Genomic DNA, 26,532 nt, shown 5'->3' with positions numbered 1-26,532 from the left:
ATATAGGAGCAGGTAAAGTTTAAAAGATAAGTGATGTTCATACAAACATAACAATATGTTAAGGTGCAGGGCTGGGGTCTGCCCGCGAAAGTAAAGAAATTAGTAAAGAAATTTATAGGTATGATAATGATATCCTGCGGATATGATACTGCTATTGGCGCTATTAGAAGGCCATATGCCTACTTTGTCATATTAGTTTACAAATTGCGAAAAACCAAATTAAATTTGAATTTCGCGGGCAGACCCGTGCCTTGCACCTTAAGTACCTTCCCTTAAGTGAGCAGACAACCGTCCTTATAATATTATTATTTATTATCTAAAATTTTCTAAGGCATTTTCGAAACGCACTTCGTAAATTGTATTTTATAATTTTTCACTGCTTTTTTATAATTTTTTTGGTTCTGAATTTATTTTTATTTCTGAATAAATTCAGAACCAAAAAAATCTCGGTTCGAATCTGGATGGTGGTTTAAGCTGCATCCATTTCGACGGATGATGTTTGCGTATTCTTCATACTACTGACCGCTTGATAGCTCAGATTCGGATCGGAGTCAGACGCAGTGCGCAAGCGACCTAACAAATAGTACCTACCTACTAACGAGATTATTCTTCTCGAAAAAATATAATATTCGGATCTTGTATAACCCCTCATACAAATAGTACAGCTACTTCGCATCGAGTATTCTCGGATTCGGCTTGCAACAACAAAACTATATTATTTTTGTCATCCAAAAAAATAAGTACATAAATAACGGAAGCCAAACCGCGGTCCTCGCGTTTTGCGATCCCGTCTATACAGCATTATTTATCTATGCCTTTCAACTTTATAGCTGTAAGTAATTAATTCTTTTTAAAATAGCTGTGATGTGACACACAGACTGACGGACAGATGGACTGGACGAAACTCTTTCATCTTTATTTTAGTAAGTATAGAATCCAGAATAATTAAAACCAAACTTCATTTTTATAATATCACATTTAATGTTTTTCTTTTATATCGAGTATATGGCATCTAGTTTTCAAAACAAATATATTACCTAATTAATGCATCCAGCAACAGAAACACCGATATCATGACTATAATATTTCAATACACATAGCACAACTACAATAATTATGTTAACAATTAATCACATTTATTTTTAATTATGTAGTGGTCAAGTAGTGATCATTGCATGATGATTTTATAATAATAATATTATGTAGATTTCTTATCTTGTTATATTTATAATTATTATTAATTTTACAGAACTGAAATTATGGATATTATTTTAGAAACTCGAAAAACTGTATACAGATAGGTATACCAAATACCAAATAATAAAAAACTTAGCTTTAAACTTTGTGTAAAAACAAAGTCCCAAAAATATAATTTTAGCGATTCCTACATTAAAGGCCTTTTTCACAATCGCCACATGAACTTTATCTAACAGATAAAGACATTTTGAGAGATTCCCAATACAAAAACATCGTTAGATAAAGTTTATTTGGAGGCTGTGAAACAGGTTCTTAACATATACGTATAAATGGGGCTGATTCTCATGTACACAATCTGCCCGGCTAGCATGGGCAGTAGAAAATTATATCCCCGATTATATCCACTGATTTCTATGACATCAGTGGATATAATTTTTATCTACTGCCCATGCTAGCCGGGCTGTAAACTAAAATGACAGGTCTAAATACATTGTTAGATATCTCCTTCATAATAATCCCTGGGGAAATATGTAGATTTAGGCCTAGACATTGTGTACAGGAGAATTAGCCATAATGTTCGTTTCCATATTATATCATCGCAATTCGCAGCCCAACTTTTTCTCAGTTCCTATCAGGAGAAAAACAAATAGCGAAGTAATCTGCATTCCCATGCATACCTATTCGATTTTCTAAATAAAACAAAAATTGCATTTATTCTCACAGGATTGTTTGGCAAAAATATCTCTTAATATGTGTTTGTTTACCTATACATTATCAGATTGTACATCACGGCAAATACTTTTCATGTGCGTAATATTAATATTATGTACAAAAATATATATTTTTTTTTTGGTTTTTTCTATTTTCCCTGTCCTGGGTATTTTAAACAATCATAAATGCTCATCTGGATAAGAATTACCACATCAATTTTATGAATTATTCTAGACTTTAAAAAACTTTAGAGTTTATATTATATTGACAAAATCAGTAAAAAGCGCACTAAAATAACATGATATTTACAAAGTAATTACTATAATAATATATATATAATGGTGGGGCTTCGCATTTGATAAACAAACTTTGTAAATATATATAAAACTATTAAAAACGAGTACCTTCACACAATTTAATCACATCCAGCCTATTTATCTTTCTACCACAAAATATCACATTTGTCGTAAACATTCCTTTTTACGCAAAAATCCTTAATAATAATAAAATTAACATTTTATAAAAAATATTACAGGAAACAATACAAAAGGGTTAATAGATAGATACGAAAATCAGTGAGATTTTTAAGAATATACCATAATTACCATAATAATTATAACAAATTGATAACAGTTTATCAAAATTATCAGATAGGAGATCAAGTCTTGCAAATTGAAAATCAGATAATTCTAAGTAGCAATAAGATAAGTAGTGAAGACAAGAGGTTACTGTGCAGAAAACATAATTTATTTGACTAGACCGTTTGGTACATTGATGTTCATGTAATTATTAGAAATGTTTTGCGGCTTCTTCTCTAAGTCTACTTCCAATGTTATGTAAGTTGGGTTCGTTACTGCCCTATTCAGGTTATTATGTGCGTTTCTGAAATTGTACTGTTTTGTTTCAAATACTTCGTCTGATTCTTCGTCGATTCTTGGGCACATGTTAAGGTATGGAGACACATTCCCCTCGTGATCGGATTCTGAACCGCTTCTGGTTGGCAAGTTATTCAAACTTAACATTGGTGTAAGCTCTGAACCTTGACTGTGCCCTAGTTCAGATGCCCTAGGGTTTAACTTTCGTGCATCGAAATCGAATTTGTTACTTAGCGTTCTAGGGCTGAATATGTTTTGATTTGCCGGACTCATCTGTAGATAGCCTTCGTCATCTGAAAACATTATTAATTGAGAATCTCTACACGGTTCACAATAATTTATAATATCTACACACAACACAAAATGCAAACAAGAGCATGCAGAAAACTACCGAAAGGTCTAGTTACAAGTTGCAACACAATTTTTTCCTATCATATAATAAATACTAGATGATGTCCGCAACTTCGTCCGCGTGGATTTTGTTTTTTTCAAAATCCCGGTGGGAACTCTCTGATTTCCCGGAATAAAAAGCTGCCTATATAAATTTCCAAAATCGCTTGAGCTGTTGGGCCGTGAAAAGCTATCAGTCAGACAGACAGACACACTTCCGCATTTATAATATAAAATAGTATGGAAGTATGGATTTATATCCATTGTCGTCAACTCATTGACGTAAACAATTTTCTATATACAATGGTTAGTGACAACCAACATGCCGTATTATAACGAATATATATTTTATTACCACTTCGATATTATGTATTCGGTTTTGAGTGATCAAAATGAAGTATTTTCTGTCCCGTCTGACAAAGGAAAAATATGCTTATTGTATAAAAATATACATATGAAGAGATTCAAAAACAGCTCGCAAAATGATATGAATACGGGTTAATTTAAGTTATTTCTAAGGAAGACTAAACGCCAGTTAATAACATACCGTGTAATAATTGCGTGGGTGTTGCAGGGAAGAAGTTTCTTGAGTCGTTGACGTATTGATGTGGACTGGGCGTAACCATATTGTTGTAGTCGGGAGCGCAGACCATGGCTAGATAGTCCTCTTCCCCTTCGGCTTTCACGTTTGAATCCATAAAGACTGAGTTTAGATCAACGTAGTGCTGTTGGGGAAAACAAAGATTTTAGCTCAACAGATAAAATATAAACAAAATTAAGCTAATGGGAGATAAATATGTTTATGACTTATATTATAACAATTGTCAATTCTTTAAAATAAGCTTTAATCTAAATTAAAACTAAAAAAAAAATCTAAAACCTCAACGAGAACACCGCAGCGCGGCATTATGCCTCGCTGCGGTGGTGGCAAGACGCTGGCAGCAATAGGTACTAACCCTTCGGATGGCCAAACTAATTTTTTGGCCAAGGTAGCTGCCAGCTCTCGGATCCCCGGTTGGCTCGATAACCCTTTTCGAAATTTTACCCCCTAAGTACGATATGTGAAGTGTATAAGTGAAGTATGTGAAGATTATCACTTGTACTGTTTCAAATATTTGGAATTGACATTAGGTAATATATTTATAACTTACGTTTCGGACATTATCCTCAAGGAACGAGCCAAGGATCTCTTGCAGCTGACTAAAATTCGGACGTGCCGTGGGTTTCTGTTCCCAACATCGCATCATCACGTCATATAGCCGATCGTCAGCATACTGCGGTTTCTCAAGACGATGGCTGAATTATAAAAAATATTTATGTGTAGATATCCAAAATAATACTTGTATATTTTGAATCATCATCTTTAACAAATCGCCGGGCTACTACCGAGCACAAATCTTCTTTCAGAATAAGAAGTTCATAGTTCTACATCGTTGACCAAGTGCAAATTGAACTCTCAATAACACAATGTCTCCTCACAATGTTTTTTCATCTATAAAGCAAGTGATATTTAGAGCACATAATTTCGAAAAGTTAGAGGTGCGTACCGGGGTCGAACTCTGGACCCTCGAAAAGGAGGCCGAAGTTTTAGGCTATCACCGCTTTGTATATAGACTGTCATAATGGGATCCCACAAATTAATATCCAGAACGAGTATTACTTTTAATAAGAGCACGAGAAAGATTGATTGTATTCAAGCTTATGTTATGGAACATGTAGCCATCGGTCCCGATTCAACAGTCTAGAGTCCACTCCAAGAATTCTATATTCCTCGTTCACTGTAATCTATGCGATGGTTTGGATTAGATGGCTTAGAGCCTCTACTCATACAAAACTAACCACCGCAATAGTACCTAAGATCTAGCTTACACAGTGAGCTTAATACTTGAAAACTTTACTGCTTACCCGTCACTAAGCCACTGCACAAGACTTGTAGGACTAACATTCGGATAGGGCGTCTTGGCGAGAGAAAATAACTCCCATAACACGATGCCAAACGACCACACATCAGACTGCGTTGAAAATATGCGGTCGGTCATGCACTCGATGGCCAACCATTTCACTGGAAGGGGGCTCTGAAACATCAGGGTGGATTCATATTATACCGGGTACGGATCAGACTCATGCCCCAGACAGGCAGTAATGGGTAGTATTATCTACTGAATTTAAGATTAGACCGCGTTTTCAATTGCCCGGCACTTAATAAAATATATTCTTAAATTCGAAAATTAAAATAGGTAATAAGTACTTAATTGCTTTTTAGTTGTGGTCATTGGAATAAGTAGAATTAAGTTTTATTGCTTACATTTTCCTGTTTCCTATATTCGTCATTTTTATAAATGCTTCGTGCTAAGCCAAAATCGCAAATTTTGACAATGTTATCTTCTGCCAACAGCACATTCCTGGCTGCTAGATCACCATGCAGCACCTGAAAGGGATTATTGAAAAGTTCATTAGATGAACCTCTTGCATGGAACAAATTGATAATATAATGGATCATGGCATGGCAAAAGGGGGGAGGGTCGCACTATAAGGTACGATGCATACGTACGGAGTGAAGTAGAACCGATTTTTTTTGATAACAACTCGAACTTAGCTTTATTACCCAAAATAATGTGGGCATAGCGAGCGAGGCTATCAGAAAAGACACTCGCCTCGACTGCACTCAACGCTGTGAGTGCGCACTGCACCTTAGACTTTAAAAAGATTATTTACCTTTCTGCTTGCAAGGTATTCCATACCCCTCGCAATCTGGAATGCCCACGCCAAAAGGTCTCTTGAAGTCAAAGGCCGCGGGTTGCGTCCATCAAAAACGTAGTCGGTTTCGTAATTTGAACGCCATTCGGGCTGGACATAGCCTGTCTCCGAAACTGAAATCAAAAACCATAATATTTAGGCATATCTTCTTTTTGGCCTGGGTTTCTTTCCGCACTTGGACTTAAGTTGTTCGTTGTACGTGAGACCGCTGATATGGCTCCAGACCAAATCACTCCAGCAAACCGAGCTCCCTCCAGAATCCAAGCAGGTCACCCAGGTCGGCGAGGACCCAAAATTATTATGTTAAGCAAATGATAAATTAATAATATTAGGTAAGTAATGTTCCTCATGCCGGTCGCATTTCGGCACAACTTCAACGAAGACTAGCCAACTATGCAGAAGATAATATTATAATGCACAAGTGCGCATACTCAGGGGCACTCTCCATTCCCTCACTTTCTAAGTCCAATGGGACGGCAATCTGACACGTCCGGTAAGCAATCAGATGCAACATCATGAATGCCTAACAAGTTTTCGATAAAACGCTTTGTTCCAAAATGCTTTATTGTCCTCTTTTGAATAATTTGTGAGTAGGTAAGATCACACACAAAAGCAAAACAACAAGTAATACAACATGTAATTCAATGAAAATAGAGATTTTTATTAATAAAAGTTAATAAAATTACCTATTTTGTGACTCATGAATTCAATTATGTTAACTAGACTTAGTTTCGTTACGTAAAATTAAAACATAACATCTAATAGCATGCCACGAATAAAACAGAAATAACCAATGACTAGCTATTTTTCCCTTTTCCTCCCCAAGTAAATATGCGGCAGGTCGACAAATCTGTCAACTTAACCTTTGATTTACAGATATAATTCAATTGTAGTGTTATTGTAACAAGTGTAAATTAAAAATTTATAACACCCCCGACAAGTGAAGGTTACAGTAACTAGAAAAGAGCTGATAACTTTCAAACGGCTGAACCGATTTTCTTGGATTATAGCTAAGAACACTCTCGATCAAGCCACCTTTCAAACAAAAAAACTAAAATAAAATCGGTTCATTAGTTTAGGAGCTACGATGCCACAGACAGATACACTGATACACACGTCAAACTTATAACACACCTCTTTTTGGGTCGGGGGTTAAAAATAACAGAGCAAAACAAATAAAACAACAAAGATAAACAGAAGCAGGTATTAAGCAAAGTACCTCGAACAAACTCCACTGTCTCATTAGCATTATCTGTCCAGAAATAATTAGTATAAATATAATTGAACTATTCTCGATATATTTGCATGTTACAAGTACATATTGTAATAAATCTAAGTTATAATAAGAAAACAGTATTCATAATAATTTATAATACTGTATGCCATTTCTTAAAAAGTAACGAATCAAATTTTAAGGATAACCAATTATTCGAGCACTAGAATTTTTTTTACGAATGTTAATGTTACCAGACGAAACCAACGACAGAACCAATGATTTTTTTATTAAAGGTTCGTTTTTTTTGTTATTAAATTCGGTAGCACCATATTTAAAATATTTCTCTGTTAATGATTGACATGGCTCTGGTCTAGCTTGGTGAGGGACACCTCAGCCGTGGGTTGCCACCGTGTGCCACCGTACTTACCGGTAAAGCCGTGTTGCCGAGCGATTTGCCGATACGATACCCTATAGAAATCATTGATGGGTATGACTTTATCAAAAAGTGCGGAATCTTCGTTTCCATCTGAGACTGCATCATTAGATACTTAGCAGTACCACCAGATAAGATCACAACCAAGCGCTAACGTGATTCTGTTAAAATATGTTGATGCAACCGGGCCTTATAAAGATGATTAAAATAAATATGTTATAAATAACCTTTCCTTCCCGATCTATTCGTGTTCGCAGTATTGACGAAAGTGTGGTCTGTCTCTTGTGAATGGTTCGATCCGAAATAGTCTGACTGCACACTGAAACATCAAGAAAAAATTACAGCTTAGCACAGTTCAAGATTCGAATTTGTTCAAATTTTTAATTTTGCATACCTATTTATTTTAATTAAGCGTTTTTGTACGATAGAGCGTTGAATGATTAAGGGTAAATACTTATACTAAGTGCTAACGATAATGGTACAATAAAAATTGCCACATCCCTTCAAAGATTAACCTGCCTCCATAGACTCAGTAGCGTGCAGGCGTCGCTATGAAGGTTATGGGGCAAAACCACGCTCGAAAGGAGTTGTAATAGGTTAGTGCTTATTTTGATTGTAACTTGCTAGTAAATAGGTTCCTACCAAATGCATATCCTGGCTTTAAACTCTGCACACCACTGGCTATCCGATTATAGAAAACTCTGGTTTCCTCTACAAAGGTCTGGCTTTAGCTTATTTCCCTGGAATAAAGTAACTTACCCAGTGCTTCCAGTGTTGCAAATAAACCCTCTATTGACCTTGCCGAGATTCTTCTCCTTGTCATCAGTGAGCTGGTCTATAAAGACTTCACGGTGCCTCTGCATGTAGTTGTGAATGTTACCAAACTTGCAGTACTCTACAATCACGACCAGTTCACCTGGAACATCAACAAGGAAATTACTTTAAAAACCAGACTCGCACACAAAGGGTTTCGTACCTCGTACAAGGTATCCTAACACTTTTATGCAGAACACGCAAGTTAATGACAGACTGCGCCATTATATGATTTAGCAAATTATTATTTTCGTAAATTAATTTTAAATTACAAAAAACTATTCCGTTCTCGGGTATTTTTTCAACATTTTGCACGGTAAATCAAAAACTATCATCCATAAAAATAAAGAACAATCTGTTTAAGAATGTACGTACAGCTAAAGCCCTTTCATATGATACCCCACTTGGTATAATTATCTTACTTTGATTCACGATTTTCGAATCCTCCTTTTGAGGTACGAAACCCTGAAAATGTCTTAGTTTAATTTAAGTAAGTAGATACCTATTGTATTTCAAAAAAATCATATGTTAACTTAGCCTGTAAGTCAGTTGATAGTCATACTTACGTATATTGATAACTCATAAGTTTAAATAAATAAGTTGTCATGAAATAGGCAAGTATAACTTTGACTTCCTAATAAACTAAATAATTAGGTACCTACTCATTTTAAAATATTATCTAGTTAGTCGCCAAAGAAAAGTAGGAATATTATTCTATGGAACTTTCAATTTCCTCTGTTATTGAAATTGCACAATCAAATCCCGTCTGGTTTATATAATGACGTCACTGAGCTATAAACGAAGTATGAAAGAAAGTTCAACAGACGGCGTATACAATTGCAGACACTCGACATTGACACTGATGATTAACTATTAAAAATAAGTCGCCTGCCTTTATTGTACTGTATTATTTATACCTACTACGCTGTTGATAGATTTATTTGTTATCAGAAAGCCAGTAGGAAATTTTTAGGAGGTGCTTGACAGGTGTTTGGTAAAAGATAAAAGTTGGTAAGGTTCTTACATTTGCATTACCTGTGTAAGTATAATAAACTGGACCCAGCCGGATTAGAAATCAAAAATCGGGCTCTCGAAACATATTATATTGGTGAAGACAAAATCTTCGTGAGTTGTGTCTGATGTCTGCGTTGTCTTGAATTGGCTCGATGCTACTAAATTTATGACGGAAACACTTGGTCCGTAACCAAAGTTTCTACTCGTATGCTCATTAATTTATTAGTCTAATCTATATTCATATCTACTGATCAAAACTATGGCCCTAAAATCCATGTCAAAACTTATATTATTGCAAACTAAATATTGTGAATTTGGAAAGTAAATATTGTGAATAAACTAATAACTAAATACTTAAACTAAATATTGTGAATAGTGTGAAGTCTGTACTAATTTTTCAAGATCAATCTATTTAATAACCAATTTTAACGTTTGACAAAGATATAGCTTGTATCCCGGAGACGGACATAGGCTACCTATGGGCCACCTAATTTTTATCCCGAAAAATCGAAGAGCTTTCACAGAATTTTTTGAAAACCAATATCCACACAGACGTTATATTATATGAAATTACAAAGAAACCAAAATTATTCTTTAATTGTTTAAAAATATATATTTTTTATACTTATTTTTGAACCCACGATATGTGAAAAAAAAACCATAGGACGTATTACAATCGTATCTCCATGTGAAAAACTCCATTCTGAAAGCTTTTACCTTATCATAATCTGATATAGGTTTTGTATTATCTCTTAATATATTACCGTGATATTGTCGATACAATCTACGCAACGCAGTGATAAACGGAGCTTGAACTAGTCGAATAAGTAGCGAAGTAATGTTTACCTTAACATAATTTAATTTAGGTAAGTATAATAAACCTTAGGTCGCTTCGATTTTGTGGTAAACGTACTATATTTTTTCAACGTTCGTCCGTCGTGTCTTTCAAGAAAACCTATAGGGTACGTACTTCCCCTTGACCTAGAATCATGTTTGGAAGGTAGGTAGCTCTTATAGCACAAGTAAAGGAAAAATCCGAAAACCGTGAGTTTGTAGTTACATCGCAAAAAAAATTTTCAAAAGAAAAATAAAACCGACTTCAAAAACCAAAAACACTAAAAAGTAGAAAATAATTTTTGTTTAGCTACACATGTAATGTACTTAGGTATGAAGTCGAGCGAGCATATTAAAACAAAATTAGAAATCCAAGAGTGAAGCTCGCCCGACTTCATACCTAGGTACATTACATGTGTAGCTAAACAAAAATTATTTTCTACTTTTTAGTGATTTTGGTTTTTGAAGTCGGTTTTATTTTTCTTTTGAAAATTTTTTATTTCACAATTTTTAGTGGCCCCACTGTACTATAATATGCTATGCCCAGTTTAAACCCTACTGTTTACTAAGCTATTACAGTGATCGCGAGCAATTTGCTCTTATCCATTGAGGAGTTCTGTTCTCCATCTCCGAAGATATTCATCAGATCTTCACCAAATTTATATGGGACCACTTGCACAGTATACCCTTTCAAACAAAAAAAAAAATTCCAAATCGGTCCAGGGGTCTTTGAGTAATCGGGGAACATACATAAAAAAAAAAAATAAAAAAAAAAAAAAGATCCCGACGAATTGAGAACCTCCTCCTTTTTTGGAAGTCGGTTAAAATAAAATTAAATGTGTTTTAATTTTCAAAGTAAGATAACTATACCAAGTGGGGTATCATATGAAAGGGCTTTACCTGTACATTTTCACAGATTTTCATTTATTTTTGTGCTAGTTTGATGACTTTTTCTAGTCGAATACTTAGATACATGTAAATATAGGCAATATTCCCCCTTCTCTTTGTTATGACAACGGAAATAATGAGGTTATAGTGACGTCATAAAAGTTCATATTATCCTATTCAAATTCTCGGATATAACATTAACATACACACATTAACATAACAACAGCAGTTCTGTTATTGAATGAATAAATTATTGTTTAAAAACAAGACCAGTACCTACTATAGTCCTACCTAATGATAAAACAGGAAAATTAAACTCACGCTTGCCAACATTTTTAGTGCATGCTCCGAGCAAGTTAACGATATTAACATGTTTTCCGAGATGCACCATTATCTTGAGTTCCGATGCTAGAGCTTTTATGTACATATTATCAGCAGTCTTCTTCACCATTTTGACGGCCACAGGCGTGGTCTCCTCAGCATTGATTATGCCACGAGCTTCTGCTTTGTACACCACGCCAAACGCACCTGCTCCGAGCTGTTTACCTGAAATAAACAAGTCTGGTTAGGCTAAGAGCACACAGACATCGAAAAAAATCCATCAAATGCGAGTCGGACTCGCACACGAAGGGTTCCGCACCTGATACATCGTACTTTTTAATTTTTTTTAATTTTCAAGGCGGTCATTTTGATATCTTATTATTTTTTGTTGTAAAAATTTAAACTCTCTACCTATTATTCGGAGTCCTAATAATAGAGTCCTGTTGGCATCCTTCGGGTACTGAACTCTGACAAGAAGTTAATTCTTGTGTTTCAAATTTTAACTTCACTACGTAATATATACAAATGTATGTAAAACTAAATACAAAAGCGACGCAATTGCACGCATCGATTTATTGTGTTGAATTTGTTTTCTACAATAGTTGTGGGCATCCTTTTATTGGGAACGTTTTAGAAACTATCATCATATCACTTCTATACCCTGTGCCTGAAGCCTTAATAAAATAACTCGTTCCAGTTTGTAGCCTATTTTCGCTCATACTGAAATGTACGCTTTTAAACACACATAAATAAAGACTAGGATAACATGAGCTAATATTATTAAACCAAATACCATAACATTTCTGTAAATTGGTCGAATTCATAATTCTCGTTACGTATTATTTTCTGATAGGTGCTCTAAATAACTTCTTACTTTTACACATTATTTTTTTACTAGCTGATGCCCGCGACTTCGTCCACGTAGAAATGGATTATTTTAATCCGCTCTTCCATGCAATAAATTATGTCGATTAGCACGGGAGGACAAACCAATTAAATATACAAAAAACACTTTCGCATTTATAATAATATGAGTAGGTAGTGATTAACCAGAATGGAATAGAAGAGAATGTTGAAATATAATCTATTCTGACGATATACGCATGTTAAAATTAATGATTGTTTATTAGATAAGTACTCTTTAACTGTACACGGGTTGTGATTATTCAAAAGTCCCGTGAGAACTCTATCATCTAAGATAAAAAGTGGCTTATTCACTTTCCGGGGCTTTAACTATATCAATGCAAAAAAATCACCTCGATCCGTTGCTTCGTTACGGCATGATTGAAAAACAAACCAAAATACAAACAATTAATATACTTTCGCATTTGCCTTTGATCATGATGATGATGATATCCATAGATCGCCGGCTCACTACTGAGTACGGACCTTTTCTCAGAATGAGAAGGGTTTGGCCGTAGTCCAGCGGTAGGCCAAATACGGATTGGCAGACATGGGTGTGGATGCAAACAGATGGGTAATGGTTTAGAGGAATTACCTACCTAGTTGAAGTTTTTCTGGAGGAAACTCAAATCTTTCGTCGTAAGGCAGAAGCTCAGCTTGTTCATCAATGCCCAACTCCGGGTTAAGAGATCTCGTAACTCCCTCCTTAAAATACAGAAGTCCGGCCGCTGCCAATTCTTTCCTGAACTGTTTTTCTTTTCGAATCTTCCATATTAAATATACAATCAATAAAACAAGGATAAATACAACAATACCTATAATACTTAGGTATATTGCCGACTTGTAGGGAGATTTTTCTGAAATAACAAAATATTGGTAATAAAATACGTGGCTTTCCAAATAAGGAAGTATACAAAGTTCCTTGTAAATATTTTCTGCAGTGATTTATATAAATTAACAATAACTTATTTTTTACAAGCATAATATTTTTTATGGTTTATGGTTCATGTTTTTATGGAAACATGGTTCTTTTAATATTGATCTTTTATAAGGATATTCATGTTTGTAATACTTTAACAATAAAGTTGCTTAGATAAATAAATAAATAAAACGACAATATTATCTAGGTATCTACAATATAAAGGTATCTTACCTTTGATTATGAGATTGTAAGACTCGCTAACGGAGGTATCACCACTTTCAGCGATACATTCGTATTTCCCTTTATGCTCTTCAAGCATCTGTTTTATATCAATTGTAGAGTTTACCGTCATGTGATCTAAATAATCTGTGAATATGTCCACAAATGTATTGTTTTCTAATCTTTCACCATCCTGCAAATAATAAAGAAAATAGAATAAAACACATAGTAGAGTGTTATAAAAATTCGGCATAGATAAAGCACGATAAATCGATCGAATCGATTTACTGTAATTTATCTTGAACCTAAAATCAGCTGCAATTTAAATGGCATATCTACGTATTTCTCGTAAACGAAAGTACAACATGCCTCTCTCACATTTTTAAGGTTTACCACGAGCCGTATTTATTAATAAGTAATGCCCTTGAGCATTAAGTCCACTTAATATTTTACTTTTTTTATTGTGCATTGAAGTACTTATATAAAAAGTAAGCTAAAATATCATCCGCTTCGAAGCCTGCCGTTCGTATTGTCCTTACAGTGTCCACTTAGGTGTCTGCACGATGTCTAATAAGGTAAGATAGAATATCCAAAAGTAAGTATATGTTATTACCTTGTACCAGTTTATAACAGGAGGAGGAACAGCATTAGCTTGACAAGTAAGTCGTACTGGTTGATATGGGTTTACTTCCTCATTCGATTCACTTGCCGGAATCGTAATGTTTGGAGGTCGTCTCTCTGCAAATTAAAACCTATCTATTATAAGGCATTGAAGTATATTAAAATGCATAGAATAAACGTGTGAACTGTGAAGCAAGCGGTAGAAGAAAAATAAGGCATAGCTTTGGTTAGAGGTGGTGGAGCCGAAGCCGAAAGTTTGGTTGGATACATTCTAAACAATAATTTTCTTTCTTTCTTTCTTTCATCAATATTTTTGTAACAAAAACAATCTCATACAGTATTGAAGATTATATTAGAGCAACAGAATATTACCTATTCTTTACAATTTGTTTTTTTTTTAATTTGAATTTATTTTTTGTATATACATCATTTACGAAAATGTGTGATAAGTTATTAACTGCAAATTCAAAATGCTCCTGAGCTTGAAAACAACTCATAAAAATCAAATAGCATAAAAATAATGTTTTTTAAGGTTTTTGGAAGTTTCATCTCCAAGGAATTTTCCCTCGAGTAAAGCTGTTGGTCAGTAAGTCTGGTCTATTTTAATAACCAGTATTTAAGCCCAATTTGATTTGCATCCTTTACCTGCAACTGTGACTGAAACAGTTTGACTTTCTTCTGAATCATCCTTCCTATGTCCGTGGCATGTGTAAGCTCCAGCGTCATTGATGGATACACTACTTATCTTTAGTCGTGCTATAAACGACAGTGCAGTGTCTAATATTGTGACTGTAAGAAACACAAGAAATATGAATAAGCGAGTTTTACGAGTATATCACCAAAGTTCGCTGCCACTTCTTATTGACTGACTGACAACTTCTAACTCTTAGCTAAAATGCACATTTGTCAAATCATCATCATCATCATCATCAACTTGTCACTACGAGCACATTTCTCCTATCATTTATTTATCCATAGCCATAGTCTACCACGCTGGCCAAGTGCGGATTGGAGACGTCACACAACTTTGAACTTATAGAGAACTCTCAGGTATGCAGGTTTCTTCAGGACATTTTCCTTCACCGTTAAAGCAAGCAATATTTAAATGCTTAAAACACACGTACACCGAAAAGTTAGAGCTGATCCCAGGATCGAACCCCCGACCTGTCAAATAGGGGACCGACGCGACGTCTTAACTACATTCGCATTGCCAAGGGTCACTGGTAGAGATCTCTTAATAGAGATGTCTAAGTGTGTAATCTCGAAGTGCTTCCCTGTCCACTTTTTCTTTCTTTTTCTCTTTATTGTTACAACTTTCTGGTACAATTATAAAAATTTAGGCTAACACTACAAGAACAATTCAGCCAATTCCAGTTGTCGCAATTATTTCCGTGCTAATATGGCTGATAGTGACAAGTTAGCTATAATAAACACGTGTGCAAATAATGACTAACATACCAAAGTCTGACAATGTTTTATTGTTTCTGATCCATGTCACATTATGAAAGTCGTATCTGGAAGCATAACATTCGATTATTGCTTCTTGGCCCTCAGAATACCACGTTTTGTGACTATTTACCACGCCAAAACCATTGGGTACTTCATATACGAGAAATCTTCTCGTAACAGATGCTACATCTGATTGTTTTCCTGGACTGCATGTTATGTTCCCTGAAGCGTGAACTGGTATTGTGAGGTATGATGTCACTTTAGTTAAAGATTCGACCTTATTTTCAGCCTGTAAACAATTCATTTCGTATCGTCAATAAAATGACCAATCTATTTTATTTAAATAAGGTCAAATGCTAACCTTTCATTTTGTAATTTTGCGACGATTTGTAGTAAACAAATTAAACCCATTTGTTTAAAAATGGCATATAAATAAAATACTAATAAGTTTCTAGGTTTGCGTTGAAAATAATAAAAAATACAATATCAGAAATATACCATGCTACTAATTTCTTGTTGCTCTCCCGTTTCTGTCGTAAAGTACCATCGAATGTTTGGAAGAGGATATCCTACAGCTTCGCATTGTAAAGTTGCAACTGTGTTCAGTAAAAATCTTTTGTCACCTGACCCAAAGTTGATGACTGGATAAGCTGTAATCATTTTGATTTGGTTAAATTATCATGCATGCATAATTAATGTTCTTTCATTAAATGAAAATGTGCGTTTTGGTTACCTATTTTTCTGACATCAAATGTTAATTTTTTTGAGACGTCCTTATTGGCTGCTACAACTGTATAGTTCGCTGTGTCGTTAATGTTTAATTTATAAATAACCAGATTCACTTTTCCACCTCCTTCTTTAATTTCATATTTTGGTAGTTTTACTAATATCTCCTTGTCATTTTTATAACTGAAATTTTGTTAAATACTTTAATTAAGTATCTAATGTAATCTAATCTAGTGAAAACGGAGAAAAGAAAAGTAGGTATCGAAATACTTGGACCTGGCTCACAAGATTACCGCCCCGTACGGAATGATCACCATGATTTCGACCACCATCTCAAGAAACTATCACTTTGCTGTTGGACGAAGGACAGGATACAGAAATACTTAAGTAGGTAGGTACATACTTATTTTCCAGTAAAATCAAAAAATATCAAGATACTTGCTAAAATTAAAAAACTTACAAGGTATAATTCGCTGGGGGATAGGCGTCATTCACAATTGTAACTAATGTTGCTTTTGATTGCTTGGTTTCTATTGGATTTTTAAGATTACCCATTGTTATGTTTATAAATCCTGTTTTGCCTAAAATGAAAAATGTAAATAAACTGCAACCTGGATAAAATTTACGAGTATCTATGATTAGCATAGTTACCAATTTTATTTAAATATCTATCTATTATTTAATGGGTTAATTTTTCAATCACCAGATAAACTTTAACTAAAGAATGACGTTTTGATAGATTTACTCTAAACATTTTTCAACCCCTAAATATCCTCAGATAAAAGTTATTTGATGATTGAAAAATCGGCGCTATAGGGCCCAATTTCGATTTTTGACAACCTTAAAAATTCTGTAATCTCTACATTTATTTAAAGAACTAAAATTACATATATTATGTTATTTTAATGCATAAATTAAATTGGTAAATATTTTTATGATTAATATTACCAATATTACTTACCAGTATTAAACACTTGCACCGAGGTAAGGGCAAGATGCAGTGAATGACGTTCGACTACGCCTGATCTAGTTCGACCTAGGTACCTGGTTTTTCTTAGTTATCGCTTACCTTTGTATACCTTTGTAATCGTAGACTGTTCAGGACCTGCACCACTAGATGTGCATGTATAATCCCCATCATTTTCAGCATTGGCATCAATTATAGTTAAGGTTTTGTATAAAGTTCCTGCAGTTTTCAACGTCTCTTCATTTGTTTCAATAACAACTTTACTCTGCAAAGATAACAATTAGATAAAGATATTTTTCAAGTAGCTATACCAAATAGTACACACATAATCAACCCACTGTAATACAGTGTTTACAGTCATACAGTGGTTGTGATATCTATTCGTACGTTCTTATTATCTTTTGTATATTGTATGCCTACAGCAGCTGTTAAGGGCACATCAATTTAACAAACAGTAAATAACAAAAATACTATAAAAATAATATTTAGGATAACTTTATGTGCTATAGTTTAAGAATTTTGATTGAATAAATGAATCTTGAATTGTTTTATAAGGTATAATTGGGCTATTAATACATACTCATATAGTCATTATATAAAAAAACATACTTTTGCGCGACCAATAAACTTATGTATAATATGCAAATCCATTGTAAATTAAAATTTGTCAACTAATGCAAGCATATATTTAAATCTTGAACCTTTGTGAACTCCCGAGGCTTAATCCAATCTAGTAGAACCGGATTGTTCAGTTCATAGTCAACAGTGCAGTTAAGCCAAAATGATTCACCTTCCAGAAAATACTTCGATTGGCTTACAATGTTTGGTCTCGGAGTTTCGGCCAGTAATACTGAAACGAAAACATCAATCAAAACGTTTACCAATATCATCTCACATTTTCAATTACTCCGTTGAGATATTTTCTTCTATAAATTAAGTACCTAATTATATTTTTCTCAGAATAATAGTTAAAGTTTAAAATGAATCACTGCACGATTATATTTTAAGTTCAAAATATAACCAATTTCGTTATGTTCACATAACTATAAGAATACATAAAAATTAAAAAAAAACAGTGTTTAATGTAAATATACTTTGTAGAGTAACAGATGTTCAACCGGTGTTCTAAGTTTTGAATTAATTAGAGTTCCAACCAAGTAAACTAAAAAATAACAATAATTTTCAATTTAAAGAGGGTTTTTAATTAGGCACTTCCTATAATAACGAGGGAGGTAAGTACGTTAAGTAGTTGGTATTGATTTCAATTTAAGTCTTTATACTAAGGATAATATTATGACTAAACTAGATCCCGTGCAGTAATTCATAAAAAACTATCTAATTTTAATAAATCACAAAAACAACAACAAGATAAAAATATTAGAAATATAAAATACTAAAGGGTCCGTATGTGCTATAGATATTATTGTTAACTATTTTCATACAGCATTACATAAATTAAAATCATGTAAAATAAAATAATAATAATGTAAGACAATACCAAAATTAACAGTCAATATTTCTACTAAGAAAAAGAAAGTAAAATCGAAAACACCGAGAAGTTGCAATCACGAATATAAATATAAGTAGGTAAGTTTTACTAAGAAAACTAGCAATTCAAGAATCATCGGCATACAGTAACTAAGTTGAAAGGTCTGTAATTTGTTTTTTTACATTTAAGTCTATGTATGTAACTAATTCTTACATAAATCAATGCATCTAAAAAGAAATATTTATAACTATACAAAAGTATAAATTTTTACTGCTGTACGGAACCCCTGACAAAATAAAAAAAATCATGAAAAAGAACCCATTCCGCACTGGTACATACGATAAAATCGATTTGCATGTTAAATATTATTTTAACGTCAAAATAGCAACAATCATTCACGTTTCGCATAATTATTACTTTAAATAGCATTTTCATGTTACGTTTTTTCGCATTCCAACACCAGACGCCGCGTTTGCTCGACACGTGTTAAGATAAACAACGCTACTATGAATGGCATCCATCTAAGTCATGTCCATGCGTATGTTCTCCTATTCCCAATAATATTTATCATCATTCAGTGCGAAACAGATCAAAAAATAATACTTTTATGTTAAAAATATGCAATCGAATATAAATAAATACTATAATAATCGTATCTACAATATTAACAAAAAGGTAAGTATTAGTCCAATGTTAGTAAATAAGTTATATACTACATAACGTGAATGTGCATACAAAGATCACGCAGAGCAACACACCAAGTGAGAAGAAAAGGTAGATAGTACAAGCAGCAAGCCCACAAACGTGATAGATTAAATTATTCGAATCGGAATGAAACCATCACACCACGCTACCTCGTTATGTGACATCAAGATTGCAGCACTATCTACTTACTACTTATTTCCTTCGTACTATTATTATGTATATGTCCTCGATGTCCATGGCAAATATATGAGCGTAGTTTACGCAGTGTCACTAAAAATCCAATCTTTGAAGAGTATTCTACGTACTCTGTTGTCTTGTTGTTACTCTGCAGCCATTATCGTATTACCAAATAAATAATGTATTGTTAGTACGCATATAAATACCTCATCGTCGTGTTTTTCAATTTCATATTTATCATCTATTTCATGTACGTATACGCATGTATTTTGTAAAAATATAAAATCAGTAACTACTACCTCATAAAACTGAAAAACACTACATACTATATGCACCACAAAATAAAAATTGTAAATAACTAGGCAAATTTTATTTCAAAACAAAGAACATTAATGAAGCAATGTATTTTTATGGTGAATATAGTAAATCAAGATAAATTTACACATCATGAGATCACCTACATTTTTGTACATAAACTTCGATCGTATCATTTTGGTTTTCTCTCACAAAGTTACAGAAGAAACCTGTCATTGGTATATCCAAGAGAGCATCGCTACTGAAGGTGAACCCAATTTTAGGACTAAAATAGTGTTTGTAATCACTGTCTGGAAAGTCCTGAATATTAAGAATGCTGTTATCAAATTATCTAAAGCAATTAATAATTTCAGGGAATCTTCATGCTTTAGTGACTCTCTTGCAGCATCAAGCATTAGTATTACTTTGTAAGCTCTCAATAATACAATGCCAAACTTCTCATGCGAGTTACTTTGATAATAAGGTAGAAGTAATGTTGATTTAATCAATAGTATTGCTTAATTTACAGTTAATATGACCCTATTTGATATTAATCATATTGTTAGATAGGTACAATTAGATAAGTTAAAAACAAATCACTATGAATCATGCATACATACTAATAGCAATTTTGCAATTTATTTTATATAGATTTTTATTGCACGTAATTAAAATAAGCGATCTTTATTTTTCATTTTTAAATTGTCGTGTGAAAGGAATTGTTTGAATGTTTGACTAACATTTATAGTTTTATACATACCCCTAACAGAGTAACGTTCACATCTGGCGTCGTAGGTCTACATTCAATTACGACCGTCGCCCCAGGTGTGGATATGACCATTTCTCTCATAGGTGCAAATAATTTACCCGTATCTATAAGTTACACAATACAATATATGAATCAGTGGAGTCAGAGATTTTATATCTAAAAACAATAACTCATATATGCTTCTATATCTCACCATCAACGTAGATGTAAATATAGGAAATATGTTCAGTGTTGTTAGGTTCTTTCTGTAGGTTATTGAGAACGCTACTCTCATTGACACTACTATCGAAACAAGCGTAGTATCCGATTGCATACCTATCCACATTGTATAAATCTAGCGCTGTTTCAAATTCATTCAATATGCTATCATCTGAACTCGTTATGTTTCTATGTTTCTTATAGAAAGGTCCTACATCATTTTCTGGAATGTGTTGTTGTTTTATTTGTACCGGCATTCTCGATTTACAAAATATTGTAAAGTTTTGCCCACTCCTTAGAATAACGTCACTTTTACTTGGTATAATAACTGGGCCTTTTATTTCTTTATCTGAAACCAATCAAGGACCTTATTTCATATCAGTATAACTAAGATTCCGTGATGTACATAATAATTGGGAATGACATTTATCAAACATGCTATATAGTTATATTTTCAGTCAACGTTGCGCCTACATGTTCCGTATAACGAGTTCTTGACTGATTAGTTTACAAACACACAACCAGTAATGGCCTGTATTCACTCAATAATTCGACCGCACCTATACGTTTCTTAAATGAAAAGAAAATGAACCTTTCACGGAAAATTTCCCGCAGCCAATTTGTCAACGTTCATGTAACGTCATCTATACCGTAGTTAATCATGTAGGGAAGACTAACATTATACAACCTTGACAAGAATTAGTTTAGTCAACGTGCCAATCAATGGGGTAGACAAATGAATATCATATTTAAGCAGACAAGTAACGTAAAAGATCAGCAGACGAGCTTATCATGCCAATGGTAAATGTAATACGAGAAGTACTACCTACTGCGACGCTGTTCCTATCGAAAACGGTATTAATTAGTTGGTGCTCGGGTGTGACAAAGGCGTGGTCATCATTCGGGAAATTAATCCTAGCACTAGATGGAAATAAACGGCTCCCGCACTCGCTGATCACAATAAATTGATCGTATCAAGTCATGGAAAATGAACTAATTAAACCATTAGAACCCCGTAGCTTTTCTCAATAATTCTTATCGTATTGCACGTTTTATATAAAGACTAGGTCATCCCTGCGATGTCGTCTGAATAAACATTATCTACTCCTATGGAGACTTCTCCGGATGTGCGGGTTAAGATAGTATCAGAATGTTCTTCCTGCTAATAAAAATGTAGAATGAAACGCTTCCTTTACTGTTAAGTGCCTCCACTGTATCCAAACTCTCCGAACAAAGTAAGGGAAAAAAGTCAAAATTCTACGTAATTAAATGTAACGAATACCTTACTGTACTCATTATTAGGGTTCCGTACCTCAAAAGGAAAAAAGGAACCCTTATCTTTTCGTTGTCTGTCCGTCTGTCGTGTTTGGCAAGAAACCCTATAGGATACTTCCCGTTGACCTATAATCATGAAATTTCGCAAGTAGCTAGGTCTTATACTATAGCACAGGTAAAGGAAAAAATCTGGAACCCATGAATTTGTGGTTACTTCGTAAAATGTGTTCATGGACAAATATTAGTATTTTTAATTTTCAAAGTAAGATAACTATGCCAAGTGGGATATCATATGAAAGAGGTTTATCTGTACATTCTAAATGAGATTTGTATTTATTTTTAATATTTTTTGATTTTTCGTGCAAAATATCGAAAAAAATATCCGAGTACGGAACCTTGTGCACGAGTCTGCACACGTACCTACTTGGCTGGTTTTCATATTGTACCTATCTGTCTTACTTTGTTAATCGATAGCTACCCGCTTCTGAACTAAGTGAACTATTAGCAAATCATTTATTAGCAGCCCGATCCGTCCAGTAGTTTGAGCGTGGGCTACACAAATTTCAAACCCCTACTCTAACCTCTCAAGGGTAGAATTTTCAAAAATCCTTTCTTACAGCATCAGCATGTCTACGTGATAGAAGCTATCTGCATGCCAGATTTCAGCTCGACCCGTCCAGTAGTTTGAGCTGTGCATTGATAGATCATTGGGAATGAGTTAGTTTCTAAAGAGTTTAAGTGATATTCTAAAATGGTGATAATAAAAAGGTACCCAGCTAAGTTTCTTGTGGGCTTCTTCTAAGAACAAGGCACGTTTTGAGGTAGGTAGCTTTAGTTTGAAGTTTACGTAATTAGTTATCACCATTAACATCATGATTAAGTACTTCAATTACTATCTGACAAATTACAAAAGATTCTTAAATGATGCCTAAATAGCAATAAAATGCTTGGTATTTAAAAACTTTAAAAGGACTACTTAATGTATTTCTTATCTTTTTTCTTGGCACTGATGGCATGACAAGTAATTTTGTATTAGGTAAATTATAAACTACTAACGAATAATTTTGTAGTTATAATTTACATAATTACGAATGGAAAACGTATTAAAATCGTACACAAATACAGGCAAATGACCTTCAAGCGGTCACCGCTTCGGCACCAGTATTTAATATAGCAAAAACAGAACAAGACGTGTTTAAGGTGGAATTGTATATTATGATTTATACTTACGCCACGATGAAAAATAATCAAAATCATGGCGTTGTTAAACACTTAGTACAAGTTATTGCGTCTGAACACGCGGTATTACACTAACAAGTTTCTTAAGGCTGTTTTACGCCGGAGCAACAACATACGATAATGCGGCATGCTATAAATTTTTCTGAATATTGGATTTATGTATCAAAAAATAAAAATAATCATAAAAAATAATAATAATAAAAATATACGACGATATAATACCTAAACGTTCTTCTTTGTAAAAGACATTCGTAGCATCTACGATAATTATTAAGTGATCAACAAAACAATTAGATACTATTAGATACCTACCTAATTTGTTGTAGAGATTGTGATATCTAGATATCACAATCACTACATGCGTAACACTAAAGTTTCGATAAAATTGATTTAATTAATAAACAATCAATATATATTATATATATGCCCACAGTAATAATAACAGATAGGTAGTGTATGTACTATATACCTACTCGTCTGTTAGGTAACAGTAGGGTCTATTTCAATTCAACTATTAATATACAACGTTAAGCTTGCAAAATTTTAAATACATAGTTACAACTTGTTTAGGTACTTTTATATCTGCACATCAATGATCACGATATTTTAACATATTTTGGTGTAGTTTGCACAAAAAAAAAATATTCATTAAATTAGCATAGTACCTAGTAGGTACTTACTTAGTATGTAACGAGGTACTGAATTTACAAAATTATTATATTAAGTATATTACTTATATATAGGTATGTTTGTTACCGAATTAACAAATTACATATTTATATTAAGTAATCTTATCTAAGATATAAATAAAATAGATACCTATTATATAGGTACCTAACAGAATACTATTTCCGGAAATGCAGAACGAACAGAGTAGGTAGCTAATGATATTTTGCGAATCGATAGTGATAAAAGAGATACCCCGATGACTCACCAAGACGCCGTGAATGGAGTATGTACCGTGAAACTGGAGAAAAATCAGACTCAGACGCTTACGAATACCATGACTCAACTTCATTCAATAAATCTTATAAGAATTTAAATACTAACACAAGGTGTTCAACGTCAATTGGATTCATATTGCACATAGGTATAAATTTATAAATTATATTACACTCATATAATAACGTCCATTTTGAAAAACTTTTTTTTTTCATTCACTAAGAAGCAACAAACATCCAAACTTTCACATTCATAACATTAGTAAAATAGAAAATGTCGGGACATTGTAATCTCTAACTATGACTATTTCCTAATTGTTCAATATCTAGTACGAAATAAGAATTGCTCTACTAGGTATATATCTACAAATTTTCTATAGGATAGGATAGGGCTCACACACAATTTTTGGGCCTACCTAATAAATAAAACCGACGTTGCGTGACAGTTTCGATGGAAGTGATGGTAACCCTATACCCTACTACCCCTGTACCCTATCATTGACTAATTTTAAATTGCTATTTTTACGCACAATCTCGACGATTCTAAAAATAACTCATTTTAAATCTGTGATATAAATATTATATAAGAAATAAATATTTAGAAATGTAAGAAATAAACATTTACTTAGGTATCTACTACGACAAGACGTAATCAATCAGACAGCACTCTAAAATTAGGGCAATGGTTTCAATTGCGAATATTAGTTACATTTCAAAATCAGCTCTAGTTACCTGTGCAGAGATTGTTAGCACACGTTTGCATAGCATCGATAATTAATTATTTCTTACATAGCTTTCCTCATATCTACGTATATCCTGTTAGCAAAGCGGTGACCACCGCCGGCATCCCACAAAAGTTTTTATATTGCTACATTCACTACAACTTTACAGCAAGCATGGAGAAAAATTAGTTTGCGAATTCGTTGTCATTTCAACTATAACAACAAACAGAATTTGCAATGCATTCATCATAATATTCTTTATTAGTATAGGTACCCAAAGCCGTTTCAGTTTTATAAAGAAACCTCTTCTAGAAGATCTTTTTGCTGCTAAATTTTAAACAATAGCATTTAAGGTAATTTTATTATTTTACGTATTAAATTCTGTAGGTAGTTCAACGCGCTACACCCACAACTTTTCGCTAATTCGATTCGCTCGATTTGGAACTTGGATTACATTATTTTTACAACAGACTCGTTAGTTAGTTCAATAATTCAGTTAGTTAAGTTCATGGCCATCAAAGATTGAATTCTATTCAGATTTTAAATCTTCTTTAACTGATTCATTTATTATCAGCTATATTATATTGTTATATTCATTTTCCTTTTAAGGTTTCTCATCAATAGATTTATATGATGGTTGTCATCGATACTTTAAGATAAAGTATTGTTTATTTCTAATCGTTCATATTTCTTGCTAATTCTTTTAAAATACATAGTATTATATCTAGATACCTTATAATAAGTTTTGAAAGGGCTTTGAAATCTATACTGATAACGGAACAACGTGCATTTTAAGGGCGTGTTAAAATATAGTTAATTTGCAGAACTATTTATAATTCTGCAGGAAGAGAAGAAGTATTAACAGTTATTTCACCAGAATAAAAATAAAATAATTCAAACCTGCTAATATATGAGAACATATTATTATATATCCAACGGCAACCGTTAAAAGTGGCCGAATTGAGCTGCTACTCATTATGACTGGTTTGTTAAAAAACAAAAATACTTATAAATATTTAATTAAAAGTAGTAGCGTCCATGCATTCCTTAACATAAACTCCTTATTCCATTACGGTTGATAGGAGCTATTTCAAGCTTTAAATGCTTTAAATCCAAAGCGTAGAAGCTTAAAATGTGACATCCCAGTATCAATCACAGTCGATGTAAACACTTAAAAACTTGAAAACACTGAGTCACTTTTAGTAAAATCATATGCGTTGTACTCGTAAATAGTAATTTGAGATTTTTATTTCATTTTTCACATTTTGTTAACACTACAACAGGCACTAGTTTTGCGGATTACGTGCGTAGGTAACCAGTAATCACGTACAAAAGTATGAAGTATAATTAGGTCGCAGTAAAAGTTCCAAGTACAGTGGAGCGCGGCACGTGATACAAAAGCAACAACGACGCGGGCTGTTCGCGACGTCTACTCCGACGGAATGTTATGTACAATGGAACACATAT

The 26,532-nt window shown here is 33.4% G+C and overlaps 1 protein-coding gene across 10 annotated transcripts; it reads right to left on the bottom strand.

Annotated features, from left to right (window-relative positions):
* Nucleotides 1-957: 957 nt before the first annotated feature.
* LOC123866079 (vascular endothelial growth factor receptor 1) lies at nt 958-26,532 on the bottom strand. 10 transcript variants are annotated; one of them, XM_045907411.1, is made up of 26 exons: nt 25,966-26,532; nt 20,884-21,237; nt 20,682-20,794; nt 20,089-20,242; nt 19,640-19,720; nt 17,958-18,106; nt 17,359-17,521; nt 16,750-16,870; nt 16,297-16,472; nt 16,062-16,213; nt 15,573-15,852; nt 14,760-14,903; nt 14,107-14,231; nt 13,506-13,686; nt 12,952-13,209; nt 11,450-11,674; nt 8,339-8,495; nt 7,807-7,898; nt 7,150-7,182; nt 5,889-6,043; nt 5,479-5,601; nt 5,079-5,248; nt 4,325-4,469; nt 3,721-3,898; nt 3,529-3,586; nt 2,939-3,076 (listed from the first exon to the last, which is right to left on the bottom strand). In XM_045907411.1, exons 1-25 carry the CDS (start codon nt 26,039-26,041, stop codon nt 3,561-3,563), a joined length of 3,831 nt encoding a protein of 1,276 aa, XP_045763367.1. In that variant the 5' UTR covers nt 26,042-26,532; the 3' UTR covers nt 2,939-3,076; nt 3,529-3,560. The 10 variants fall into 10 exon arrangements, with proteins under 10 accessions (XP_045763361.1, XP_045763362.1, XP_045763363.1 ...); XM_045907405.1 differs by lacking the exon at nt 3,529-3,586 and having other exon boundaries at nt 958-3,076; XM_045907406.1 differs by lacking the exons at nt 3,529-3,586; nt 7,150-7,182 and having other exon boundaries at nt 958-3,076.

This window comes from Maniola jurtina, chromosome 6 (genome assembly GCF_905333055.1).
Source record: "Maniola jurtina chromosome 6, ilManJurt1.1, whole genome shotgun sequence".
NCBI lineage: Eukaryota > Metazoa > Arthropoda > Insecta > Lepidoptera > Nymphalidae > Maniola > Maniola jurtina.
This window is presented reverse-complemented; position numbering and strand designations above follow the sequence as displayed.

Coding starts and splice junctions, on each gene's coding strand:
- LOC123866079 (XM_045907405.1), bottom strand. CDS start 26,041: ATGAGTAGCAGCTCAATTCGGCCACTTTTAACGGTTGCCGTTGGATAT. Junction 16,871..17,358: donor GATTACAAAGGTATACAAAG/GTAAGCGATAAC, acceptor TTTTCATTTTAG/GCAAAACAGGATTTATAAAC. Junction 5,249..5,478: donor AATATAGGAAACAGGAAAAT/GTAAGCAATAAA, acceptor CTGATGTTTCAG/AGCCCCCTTCCAGTGAAATG.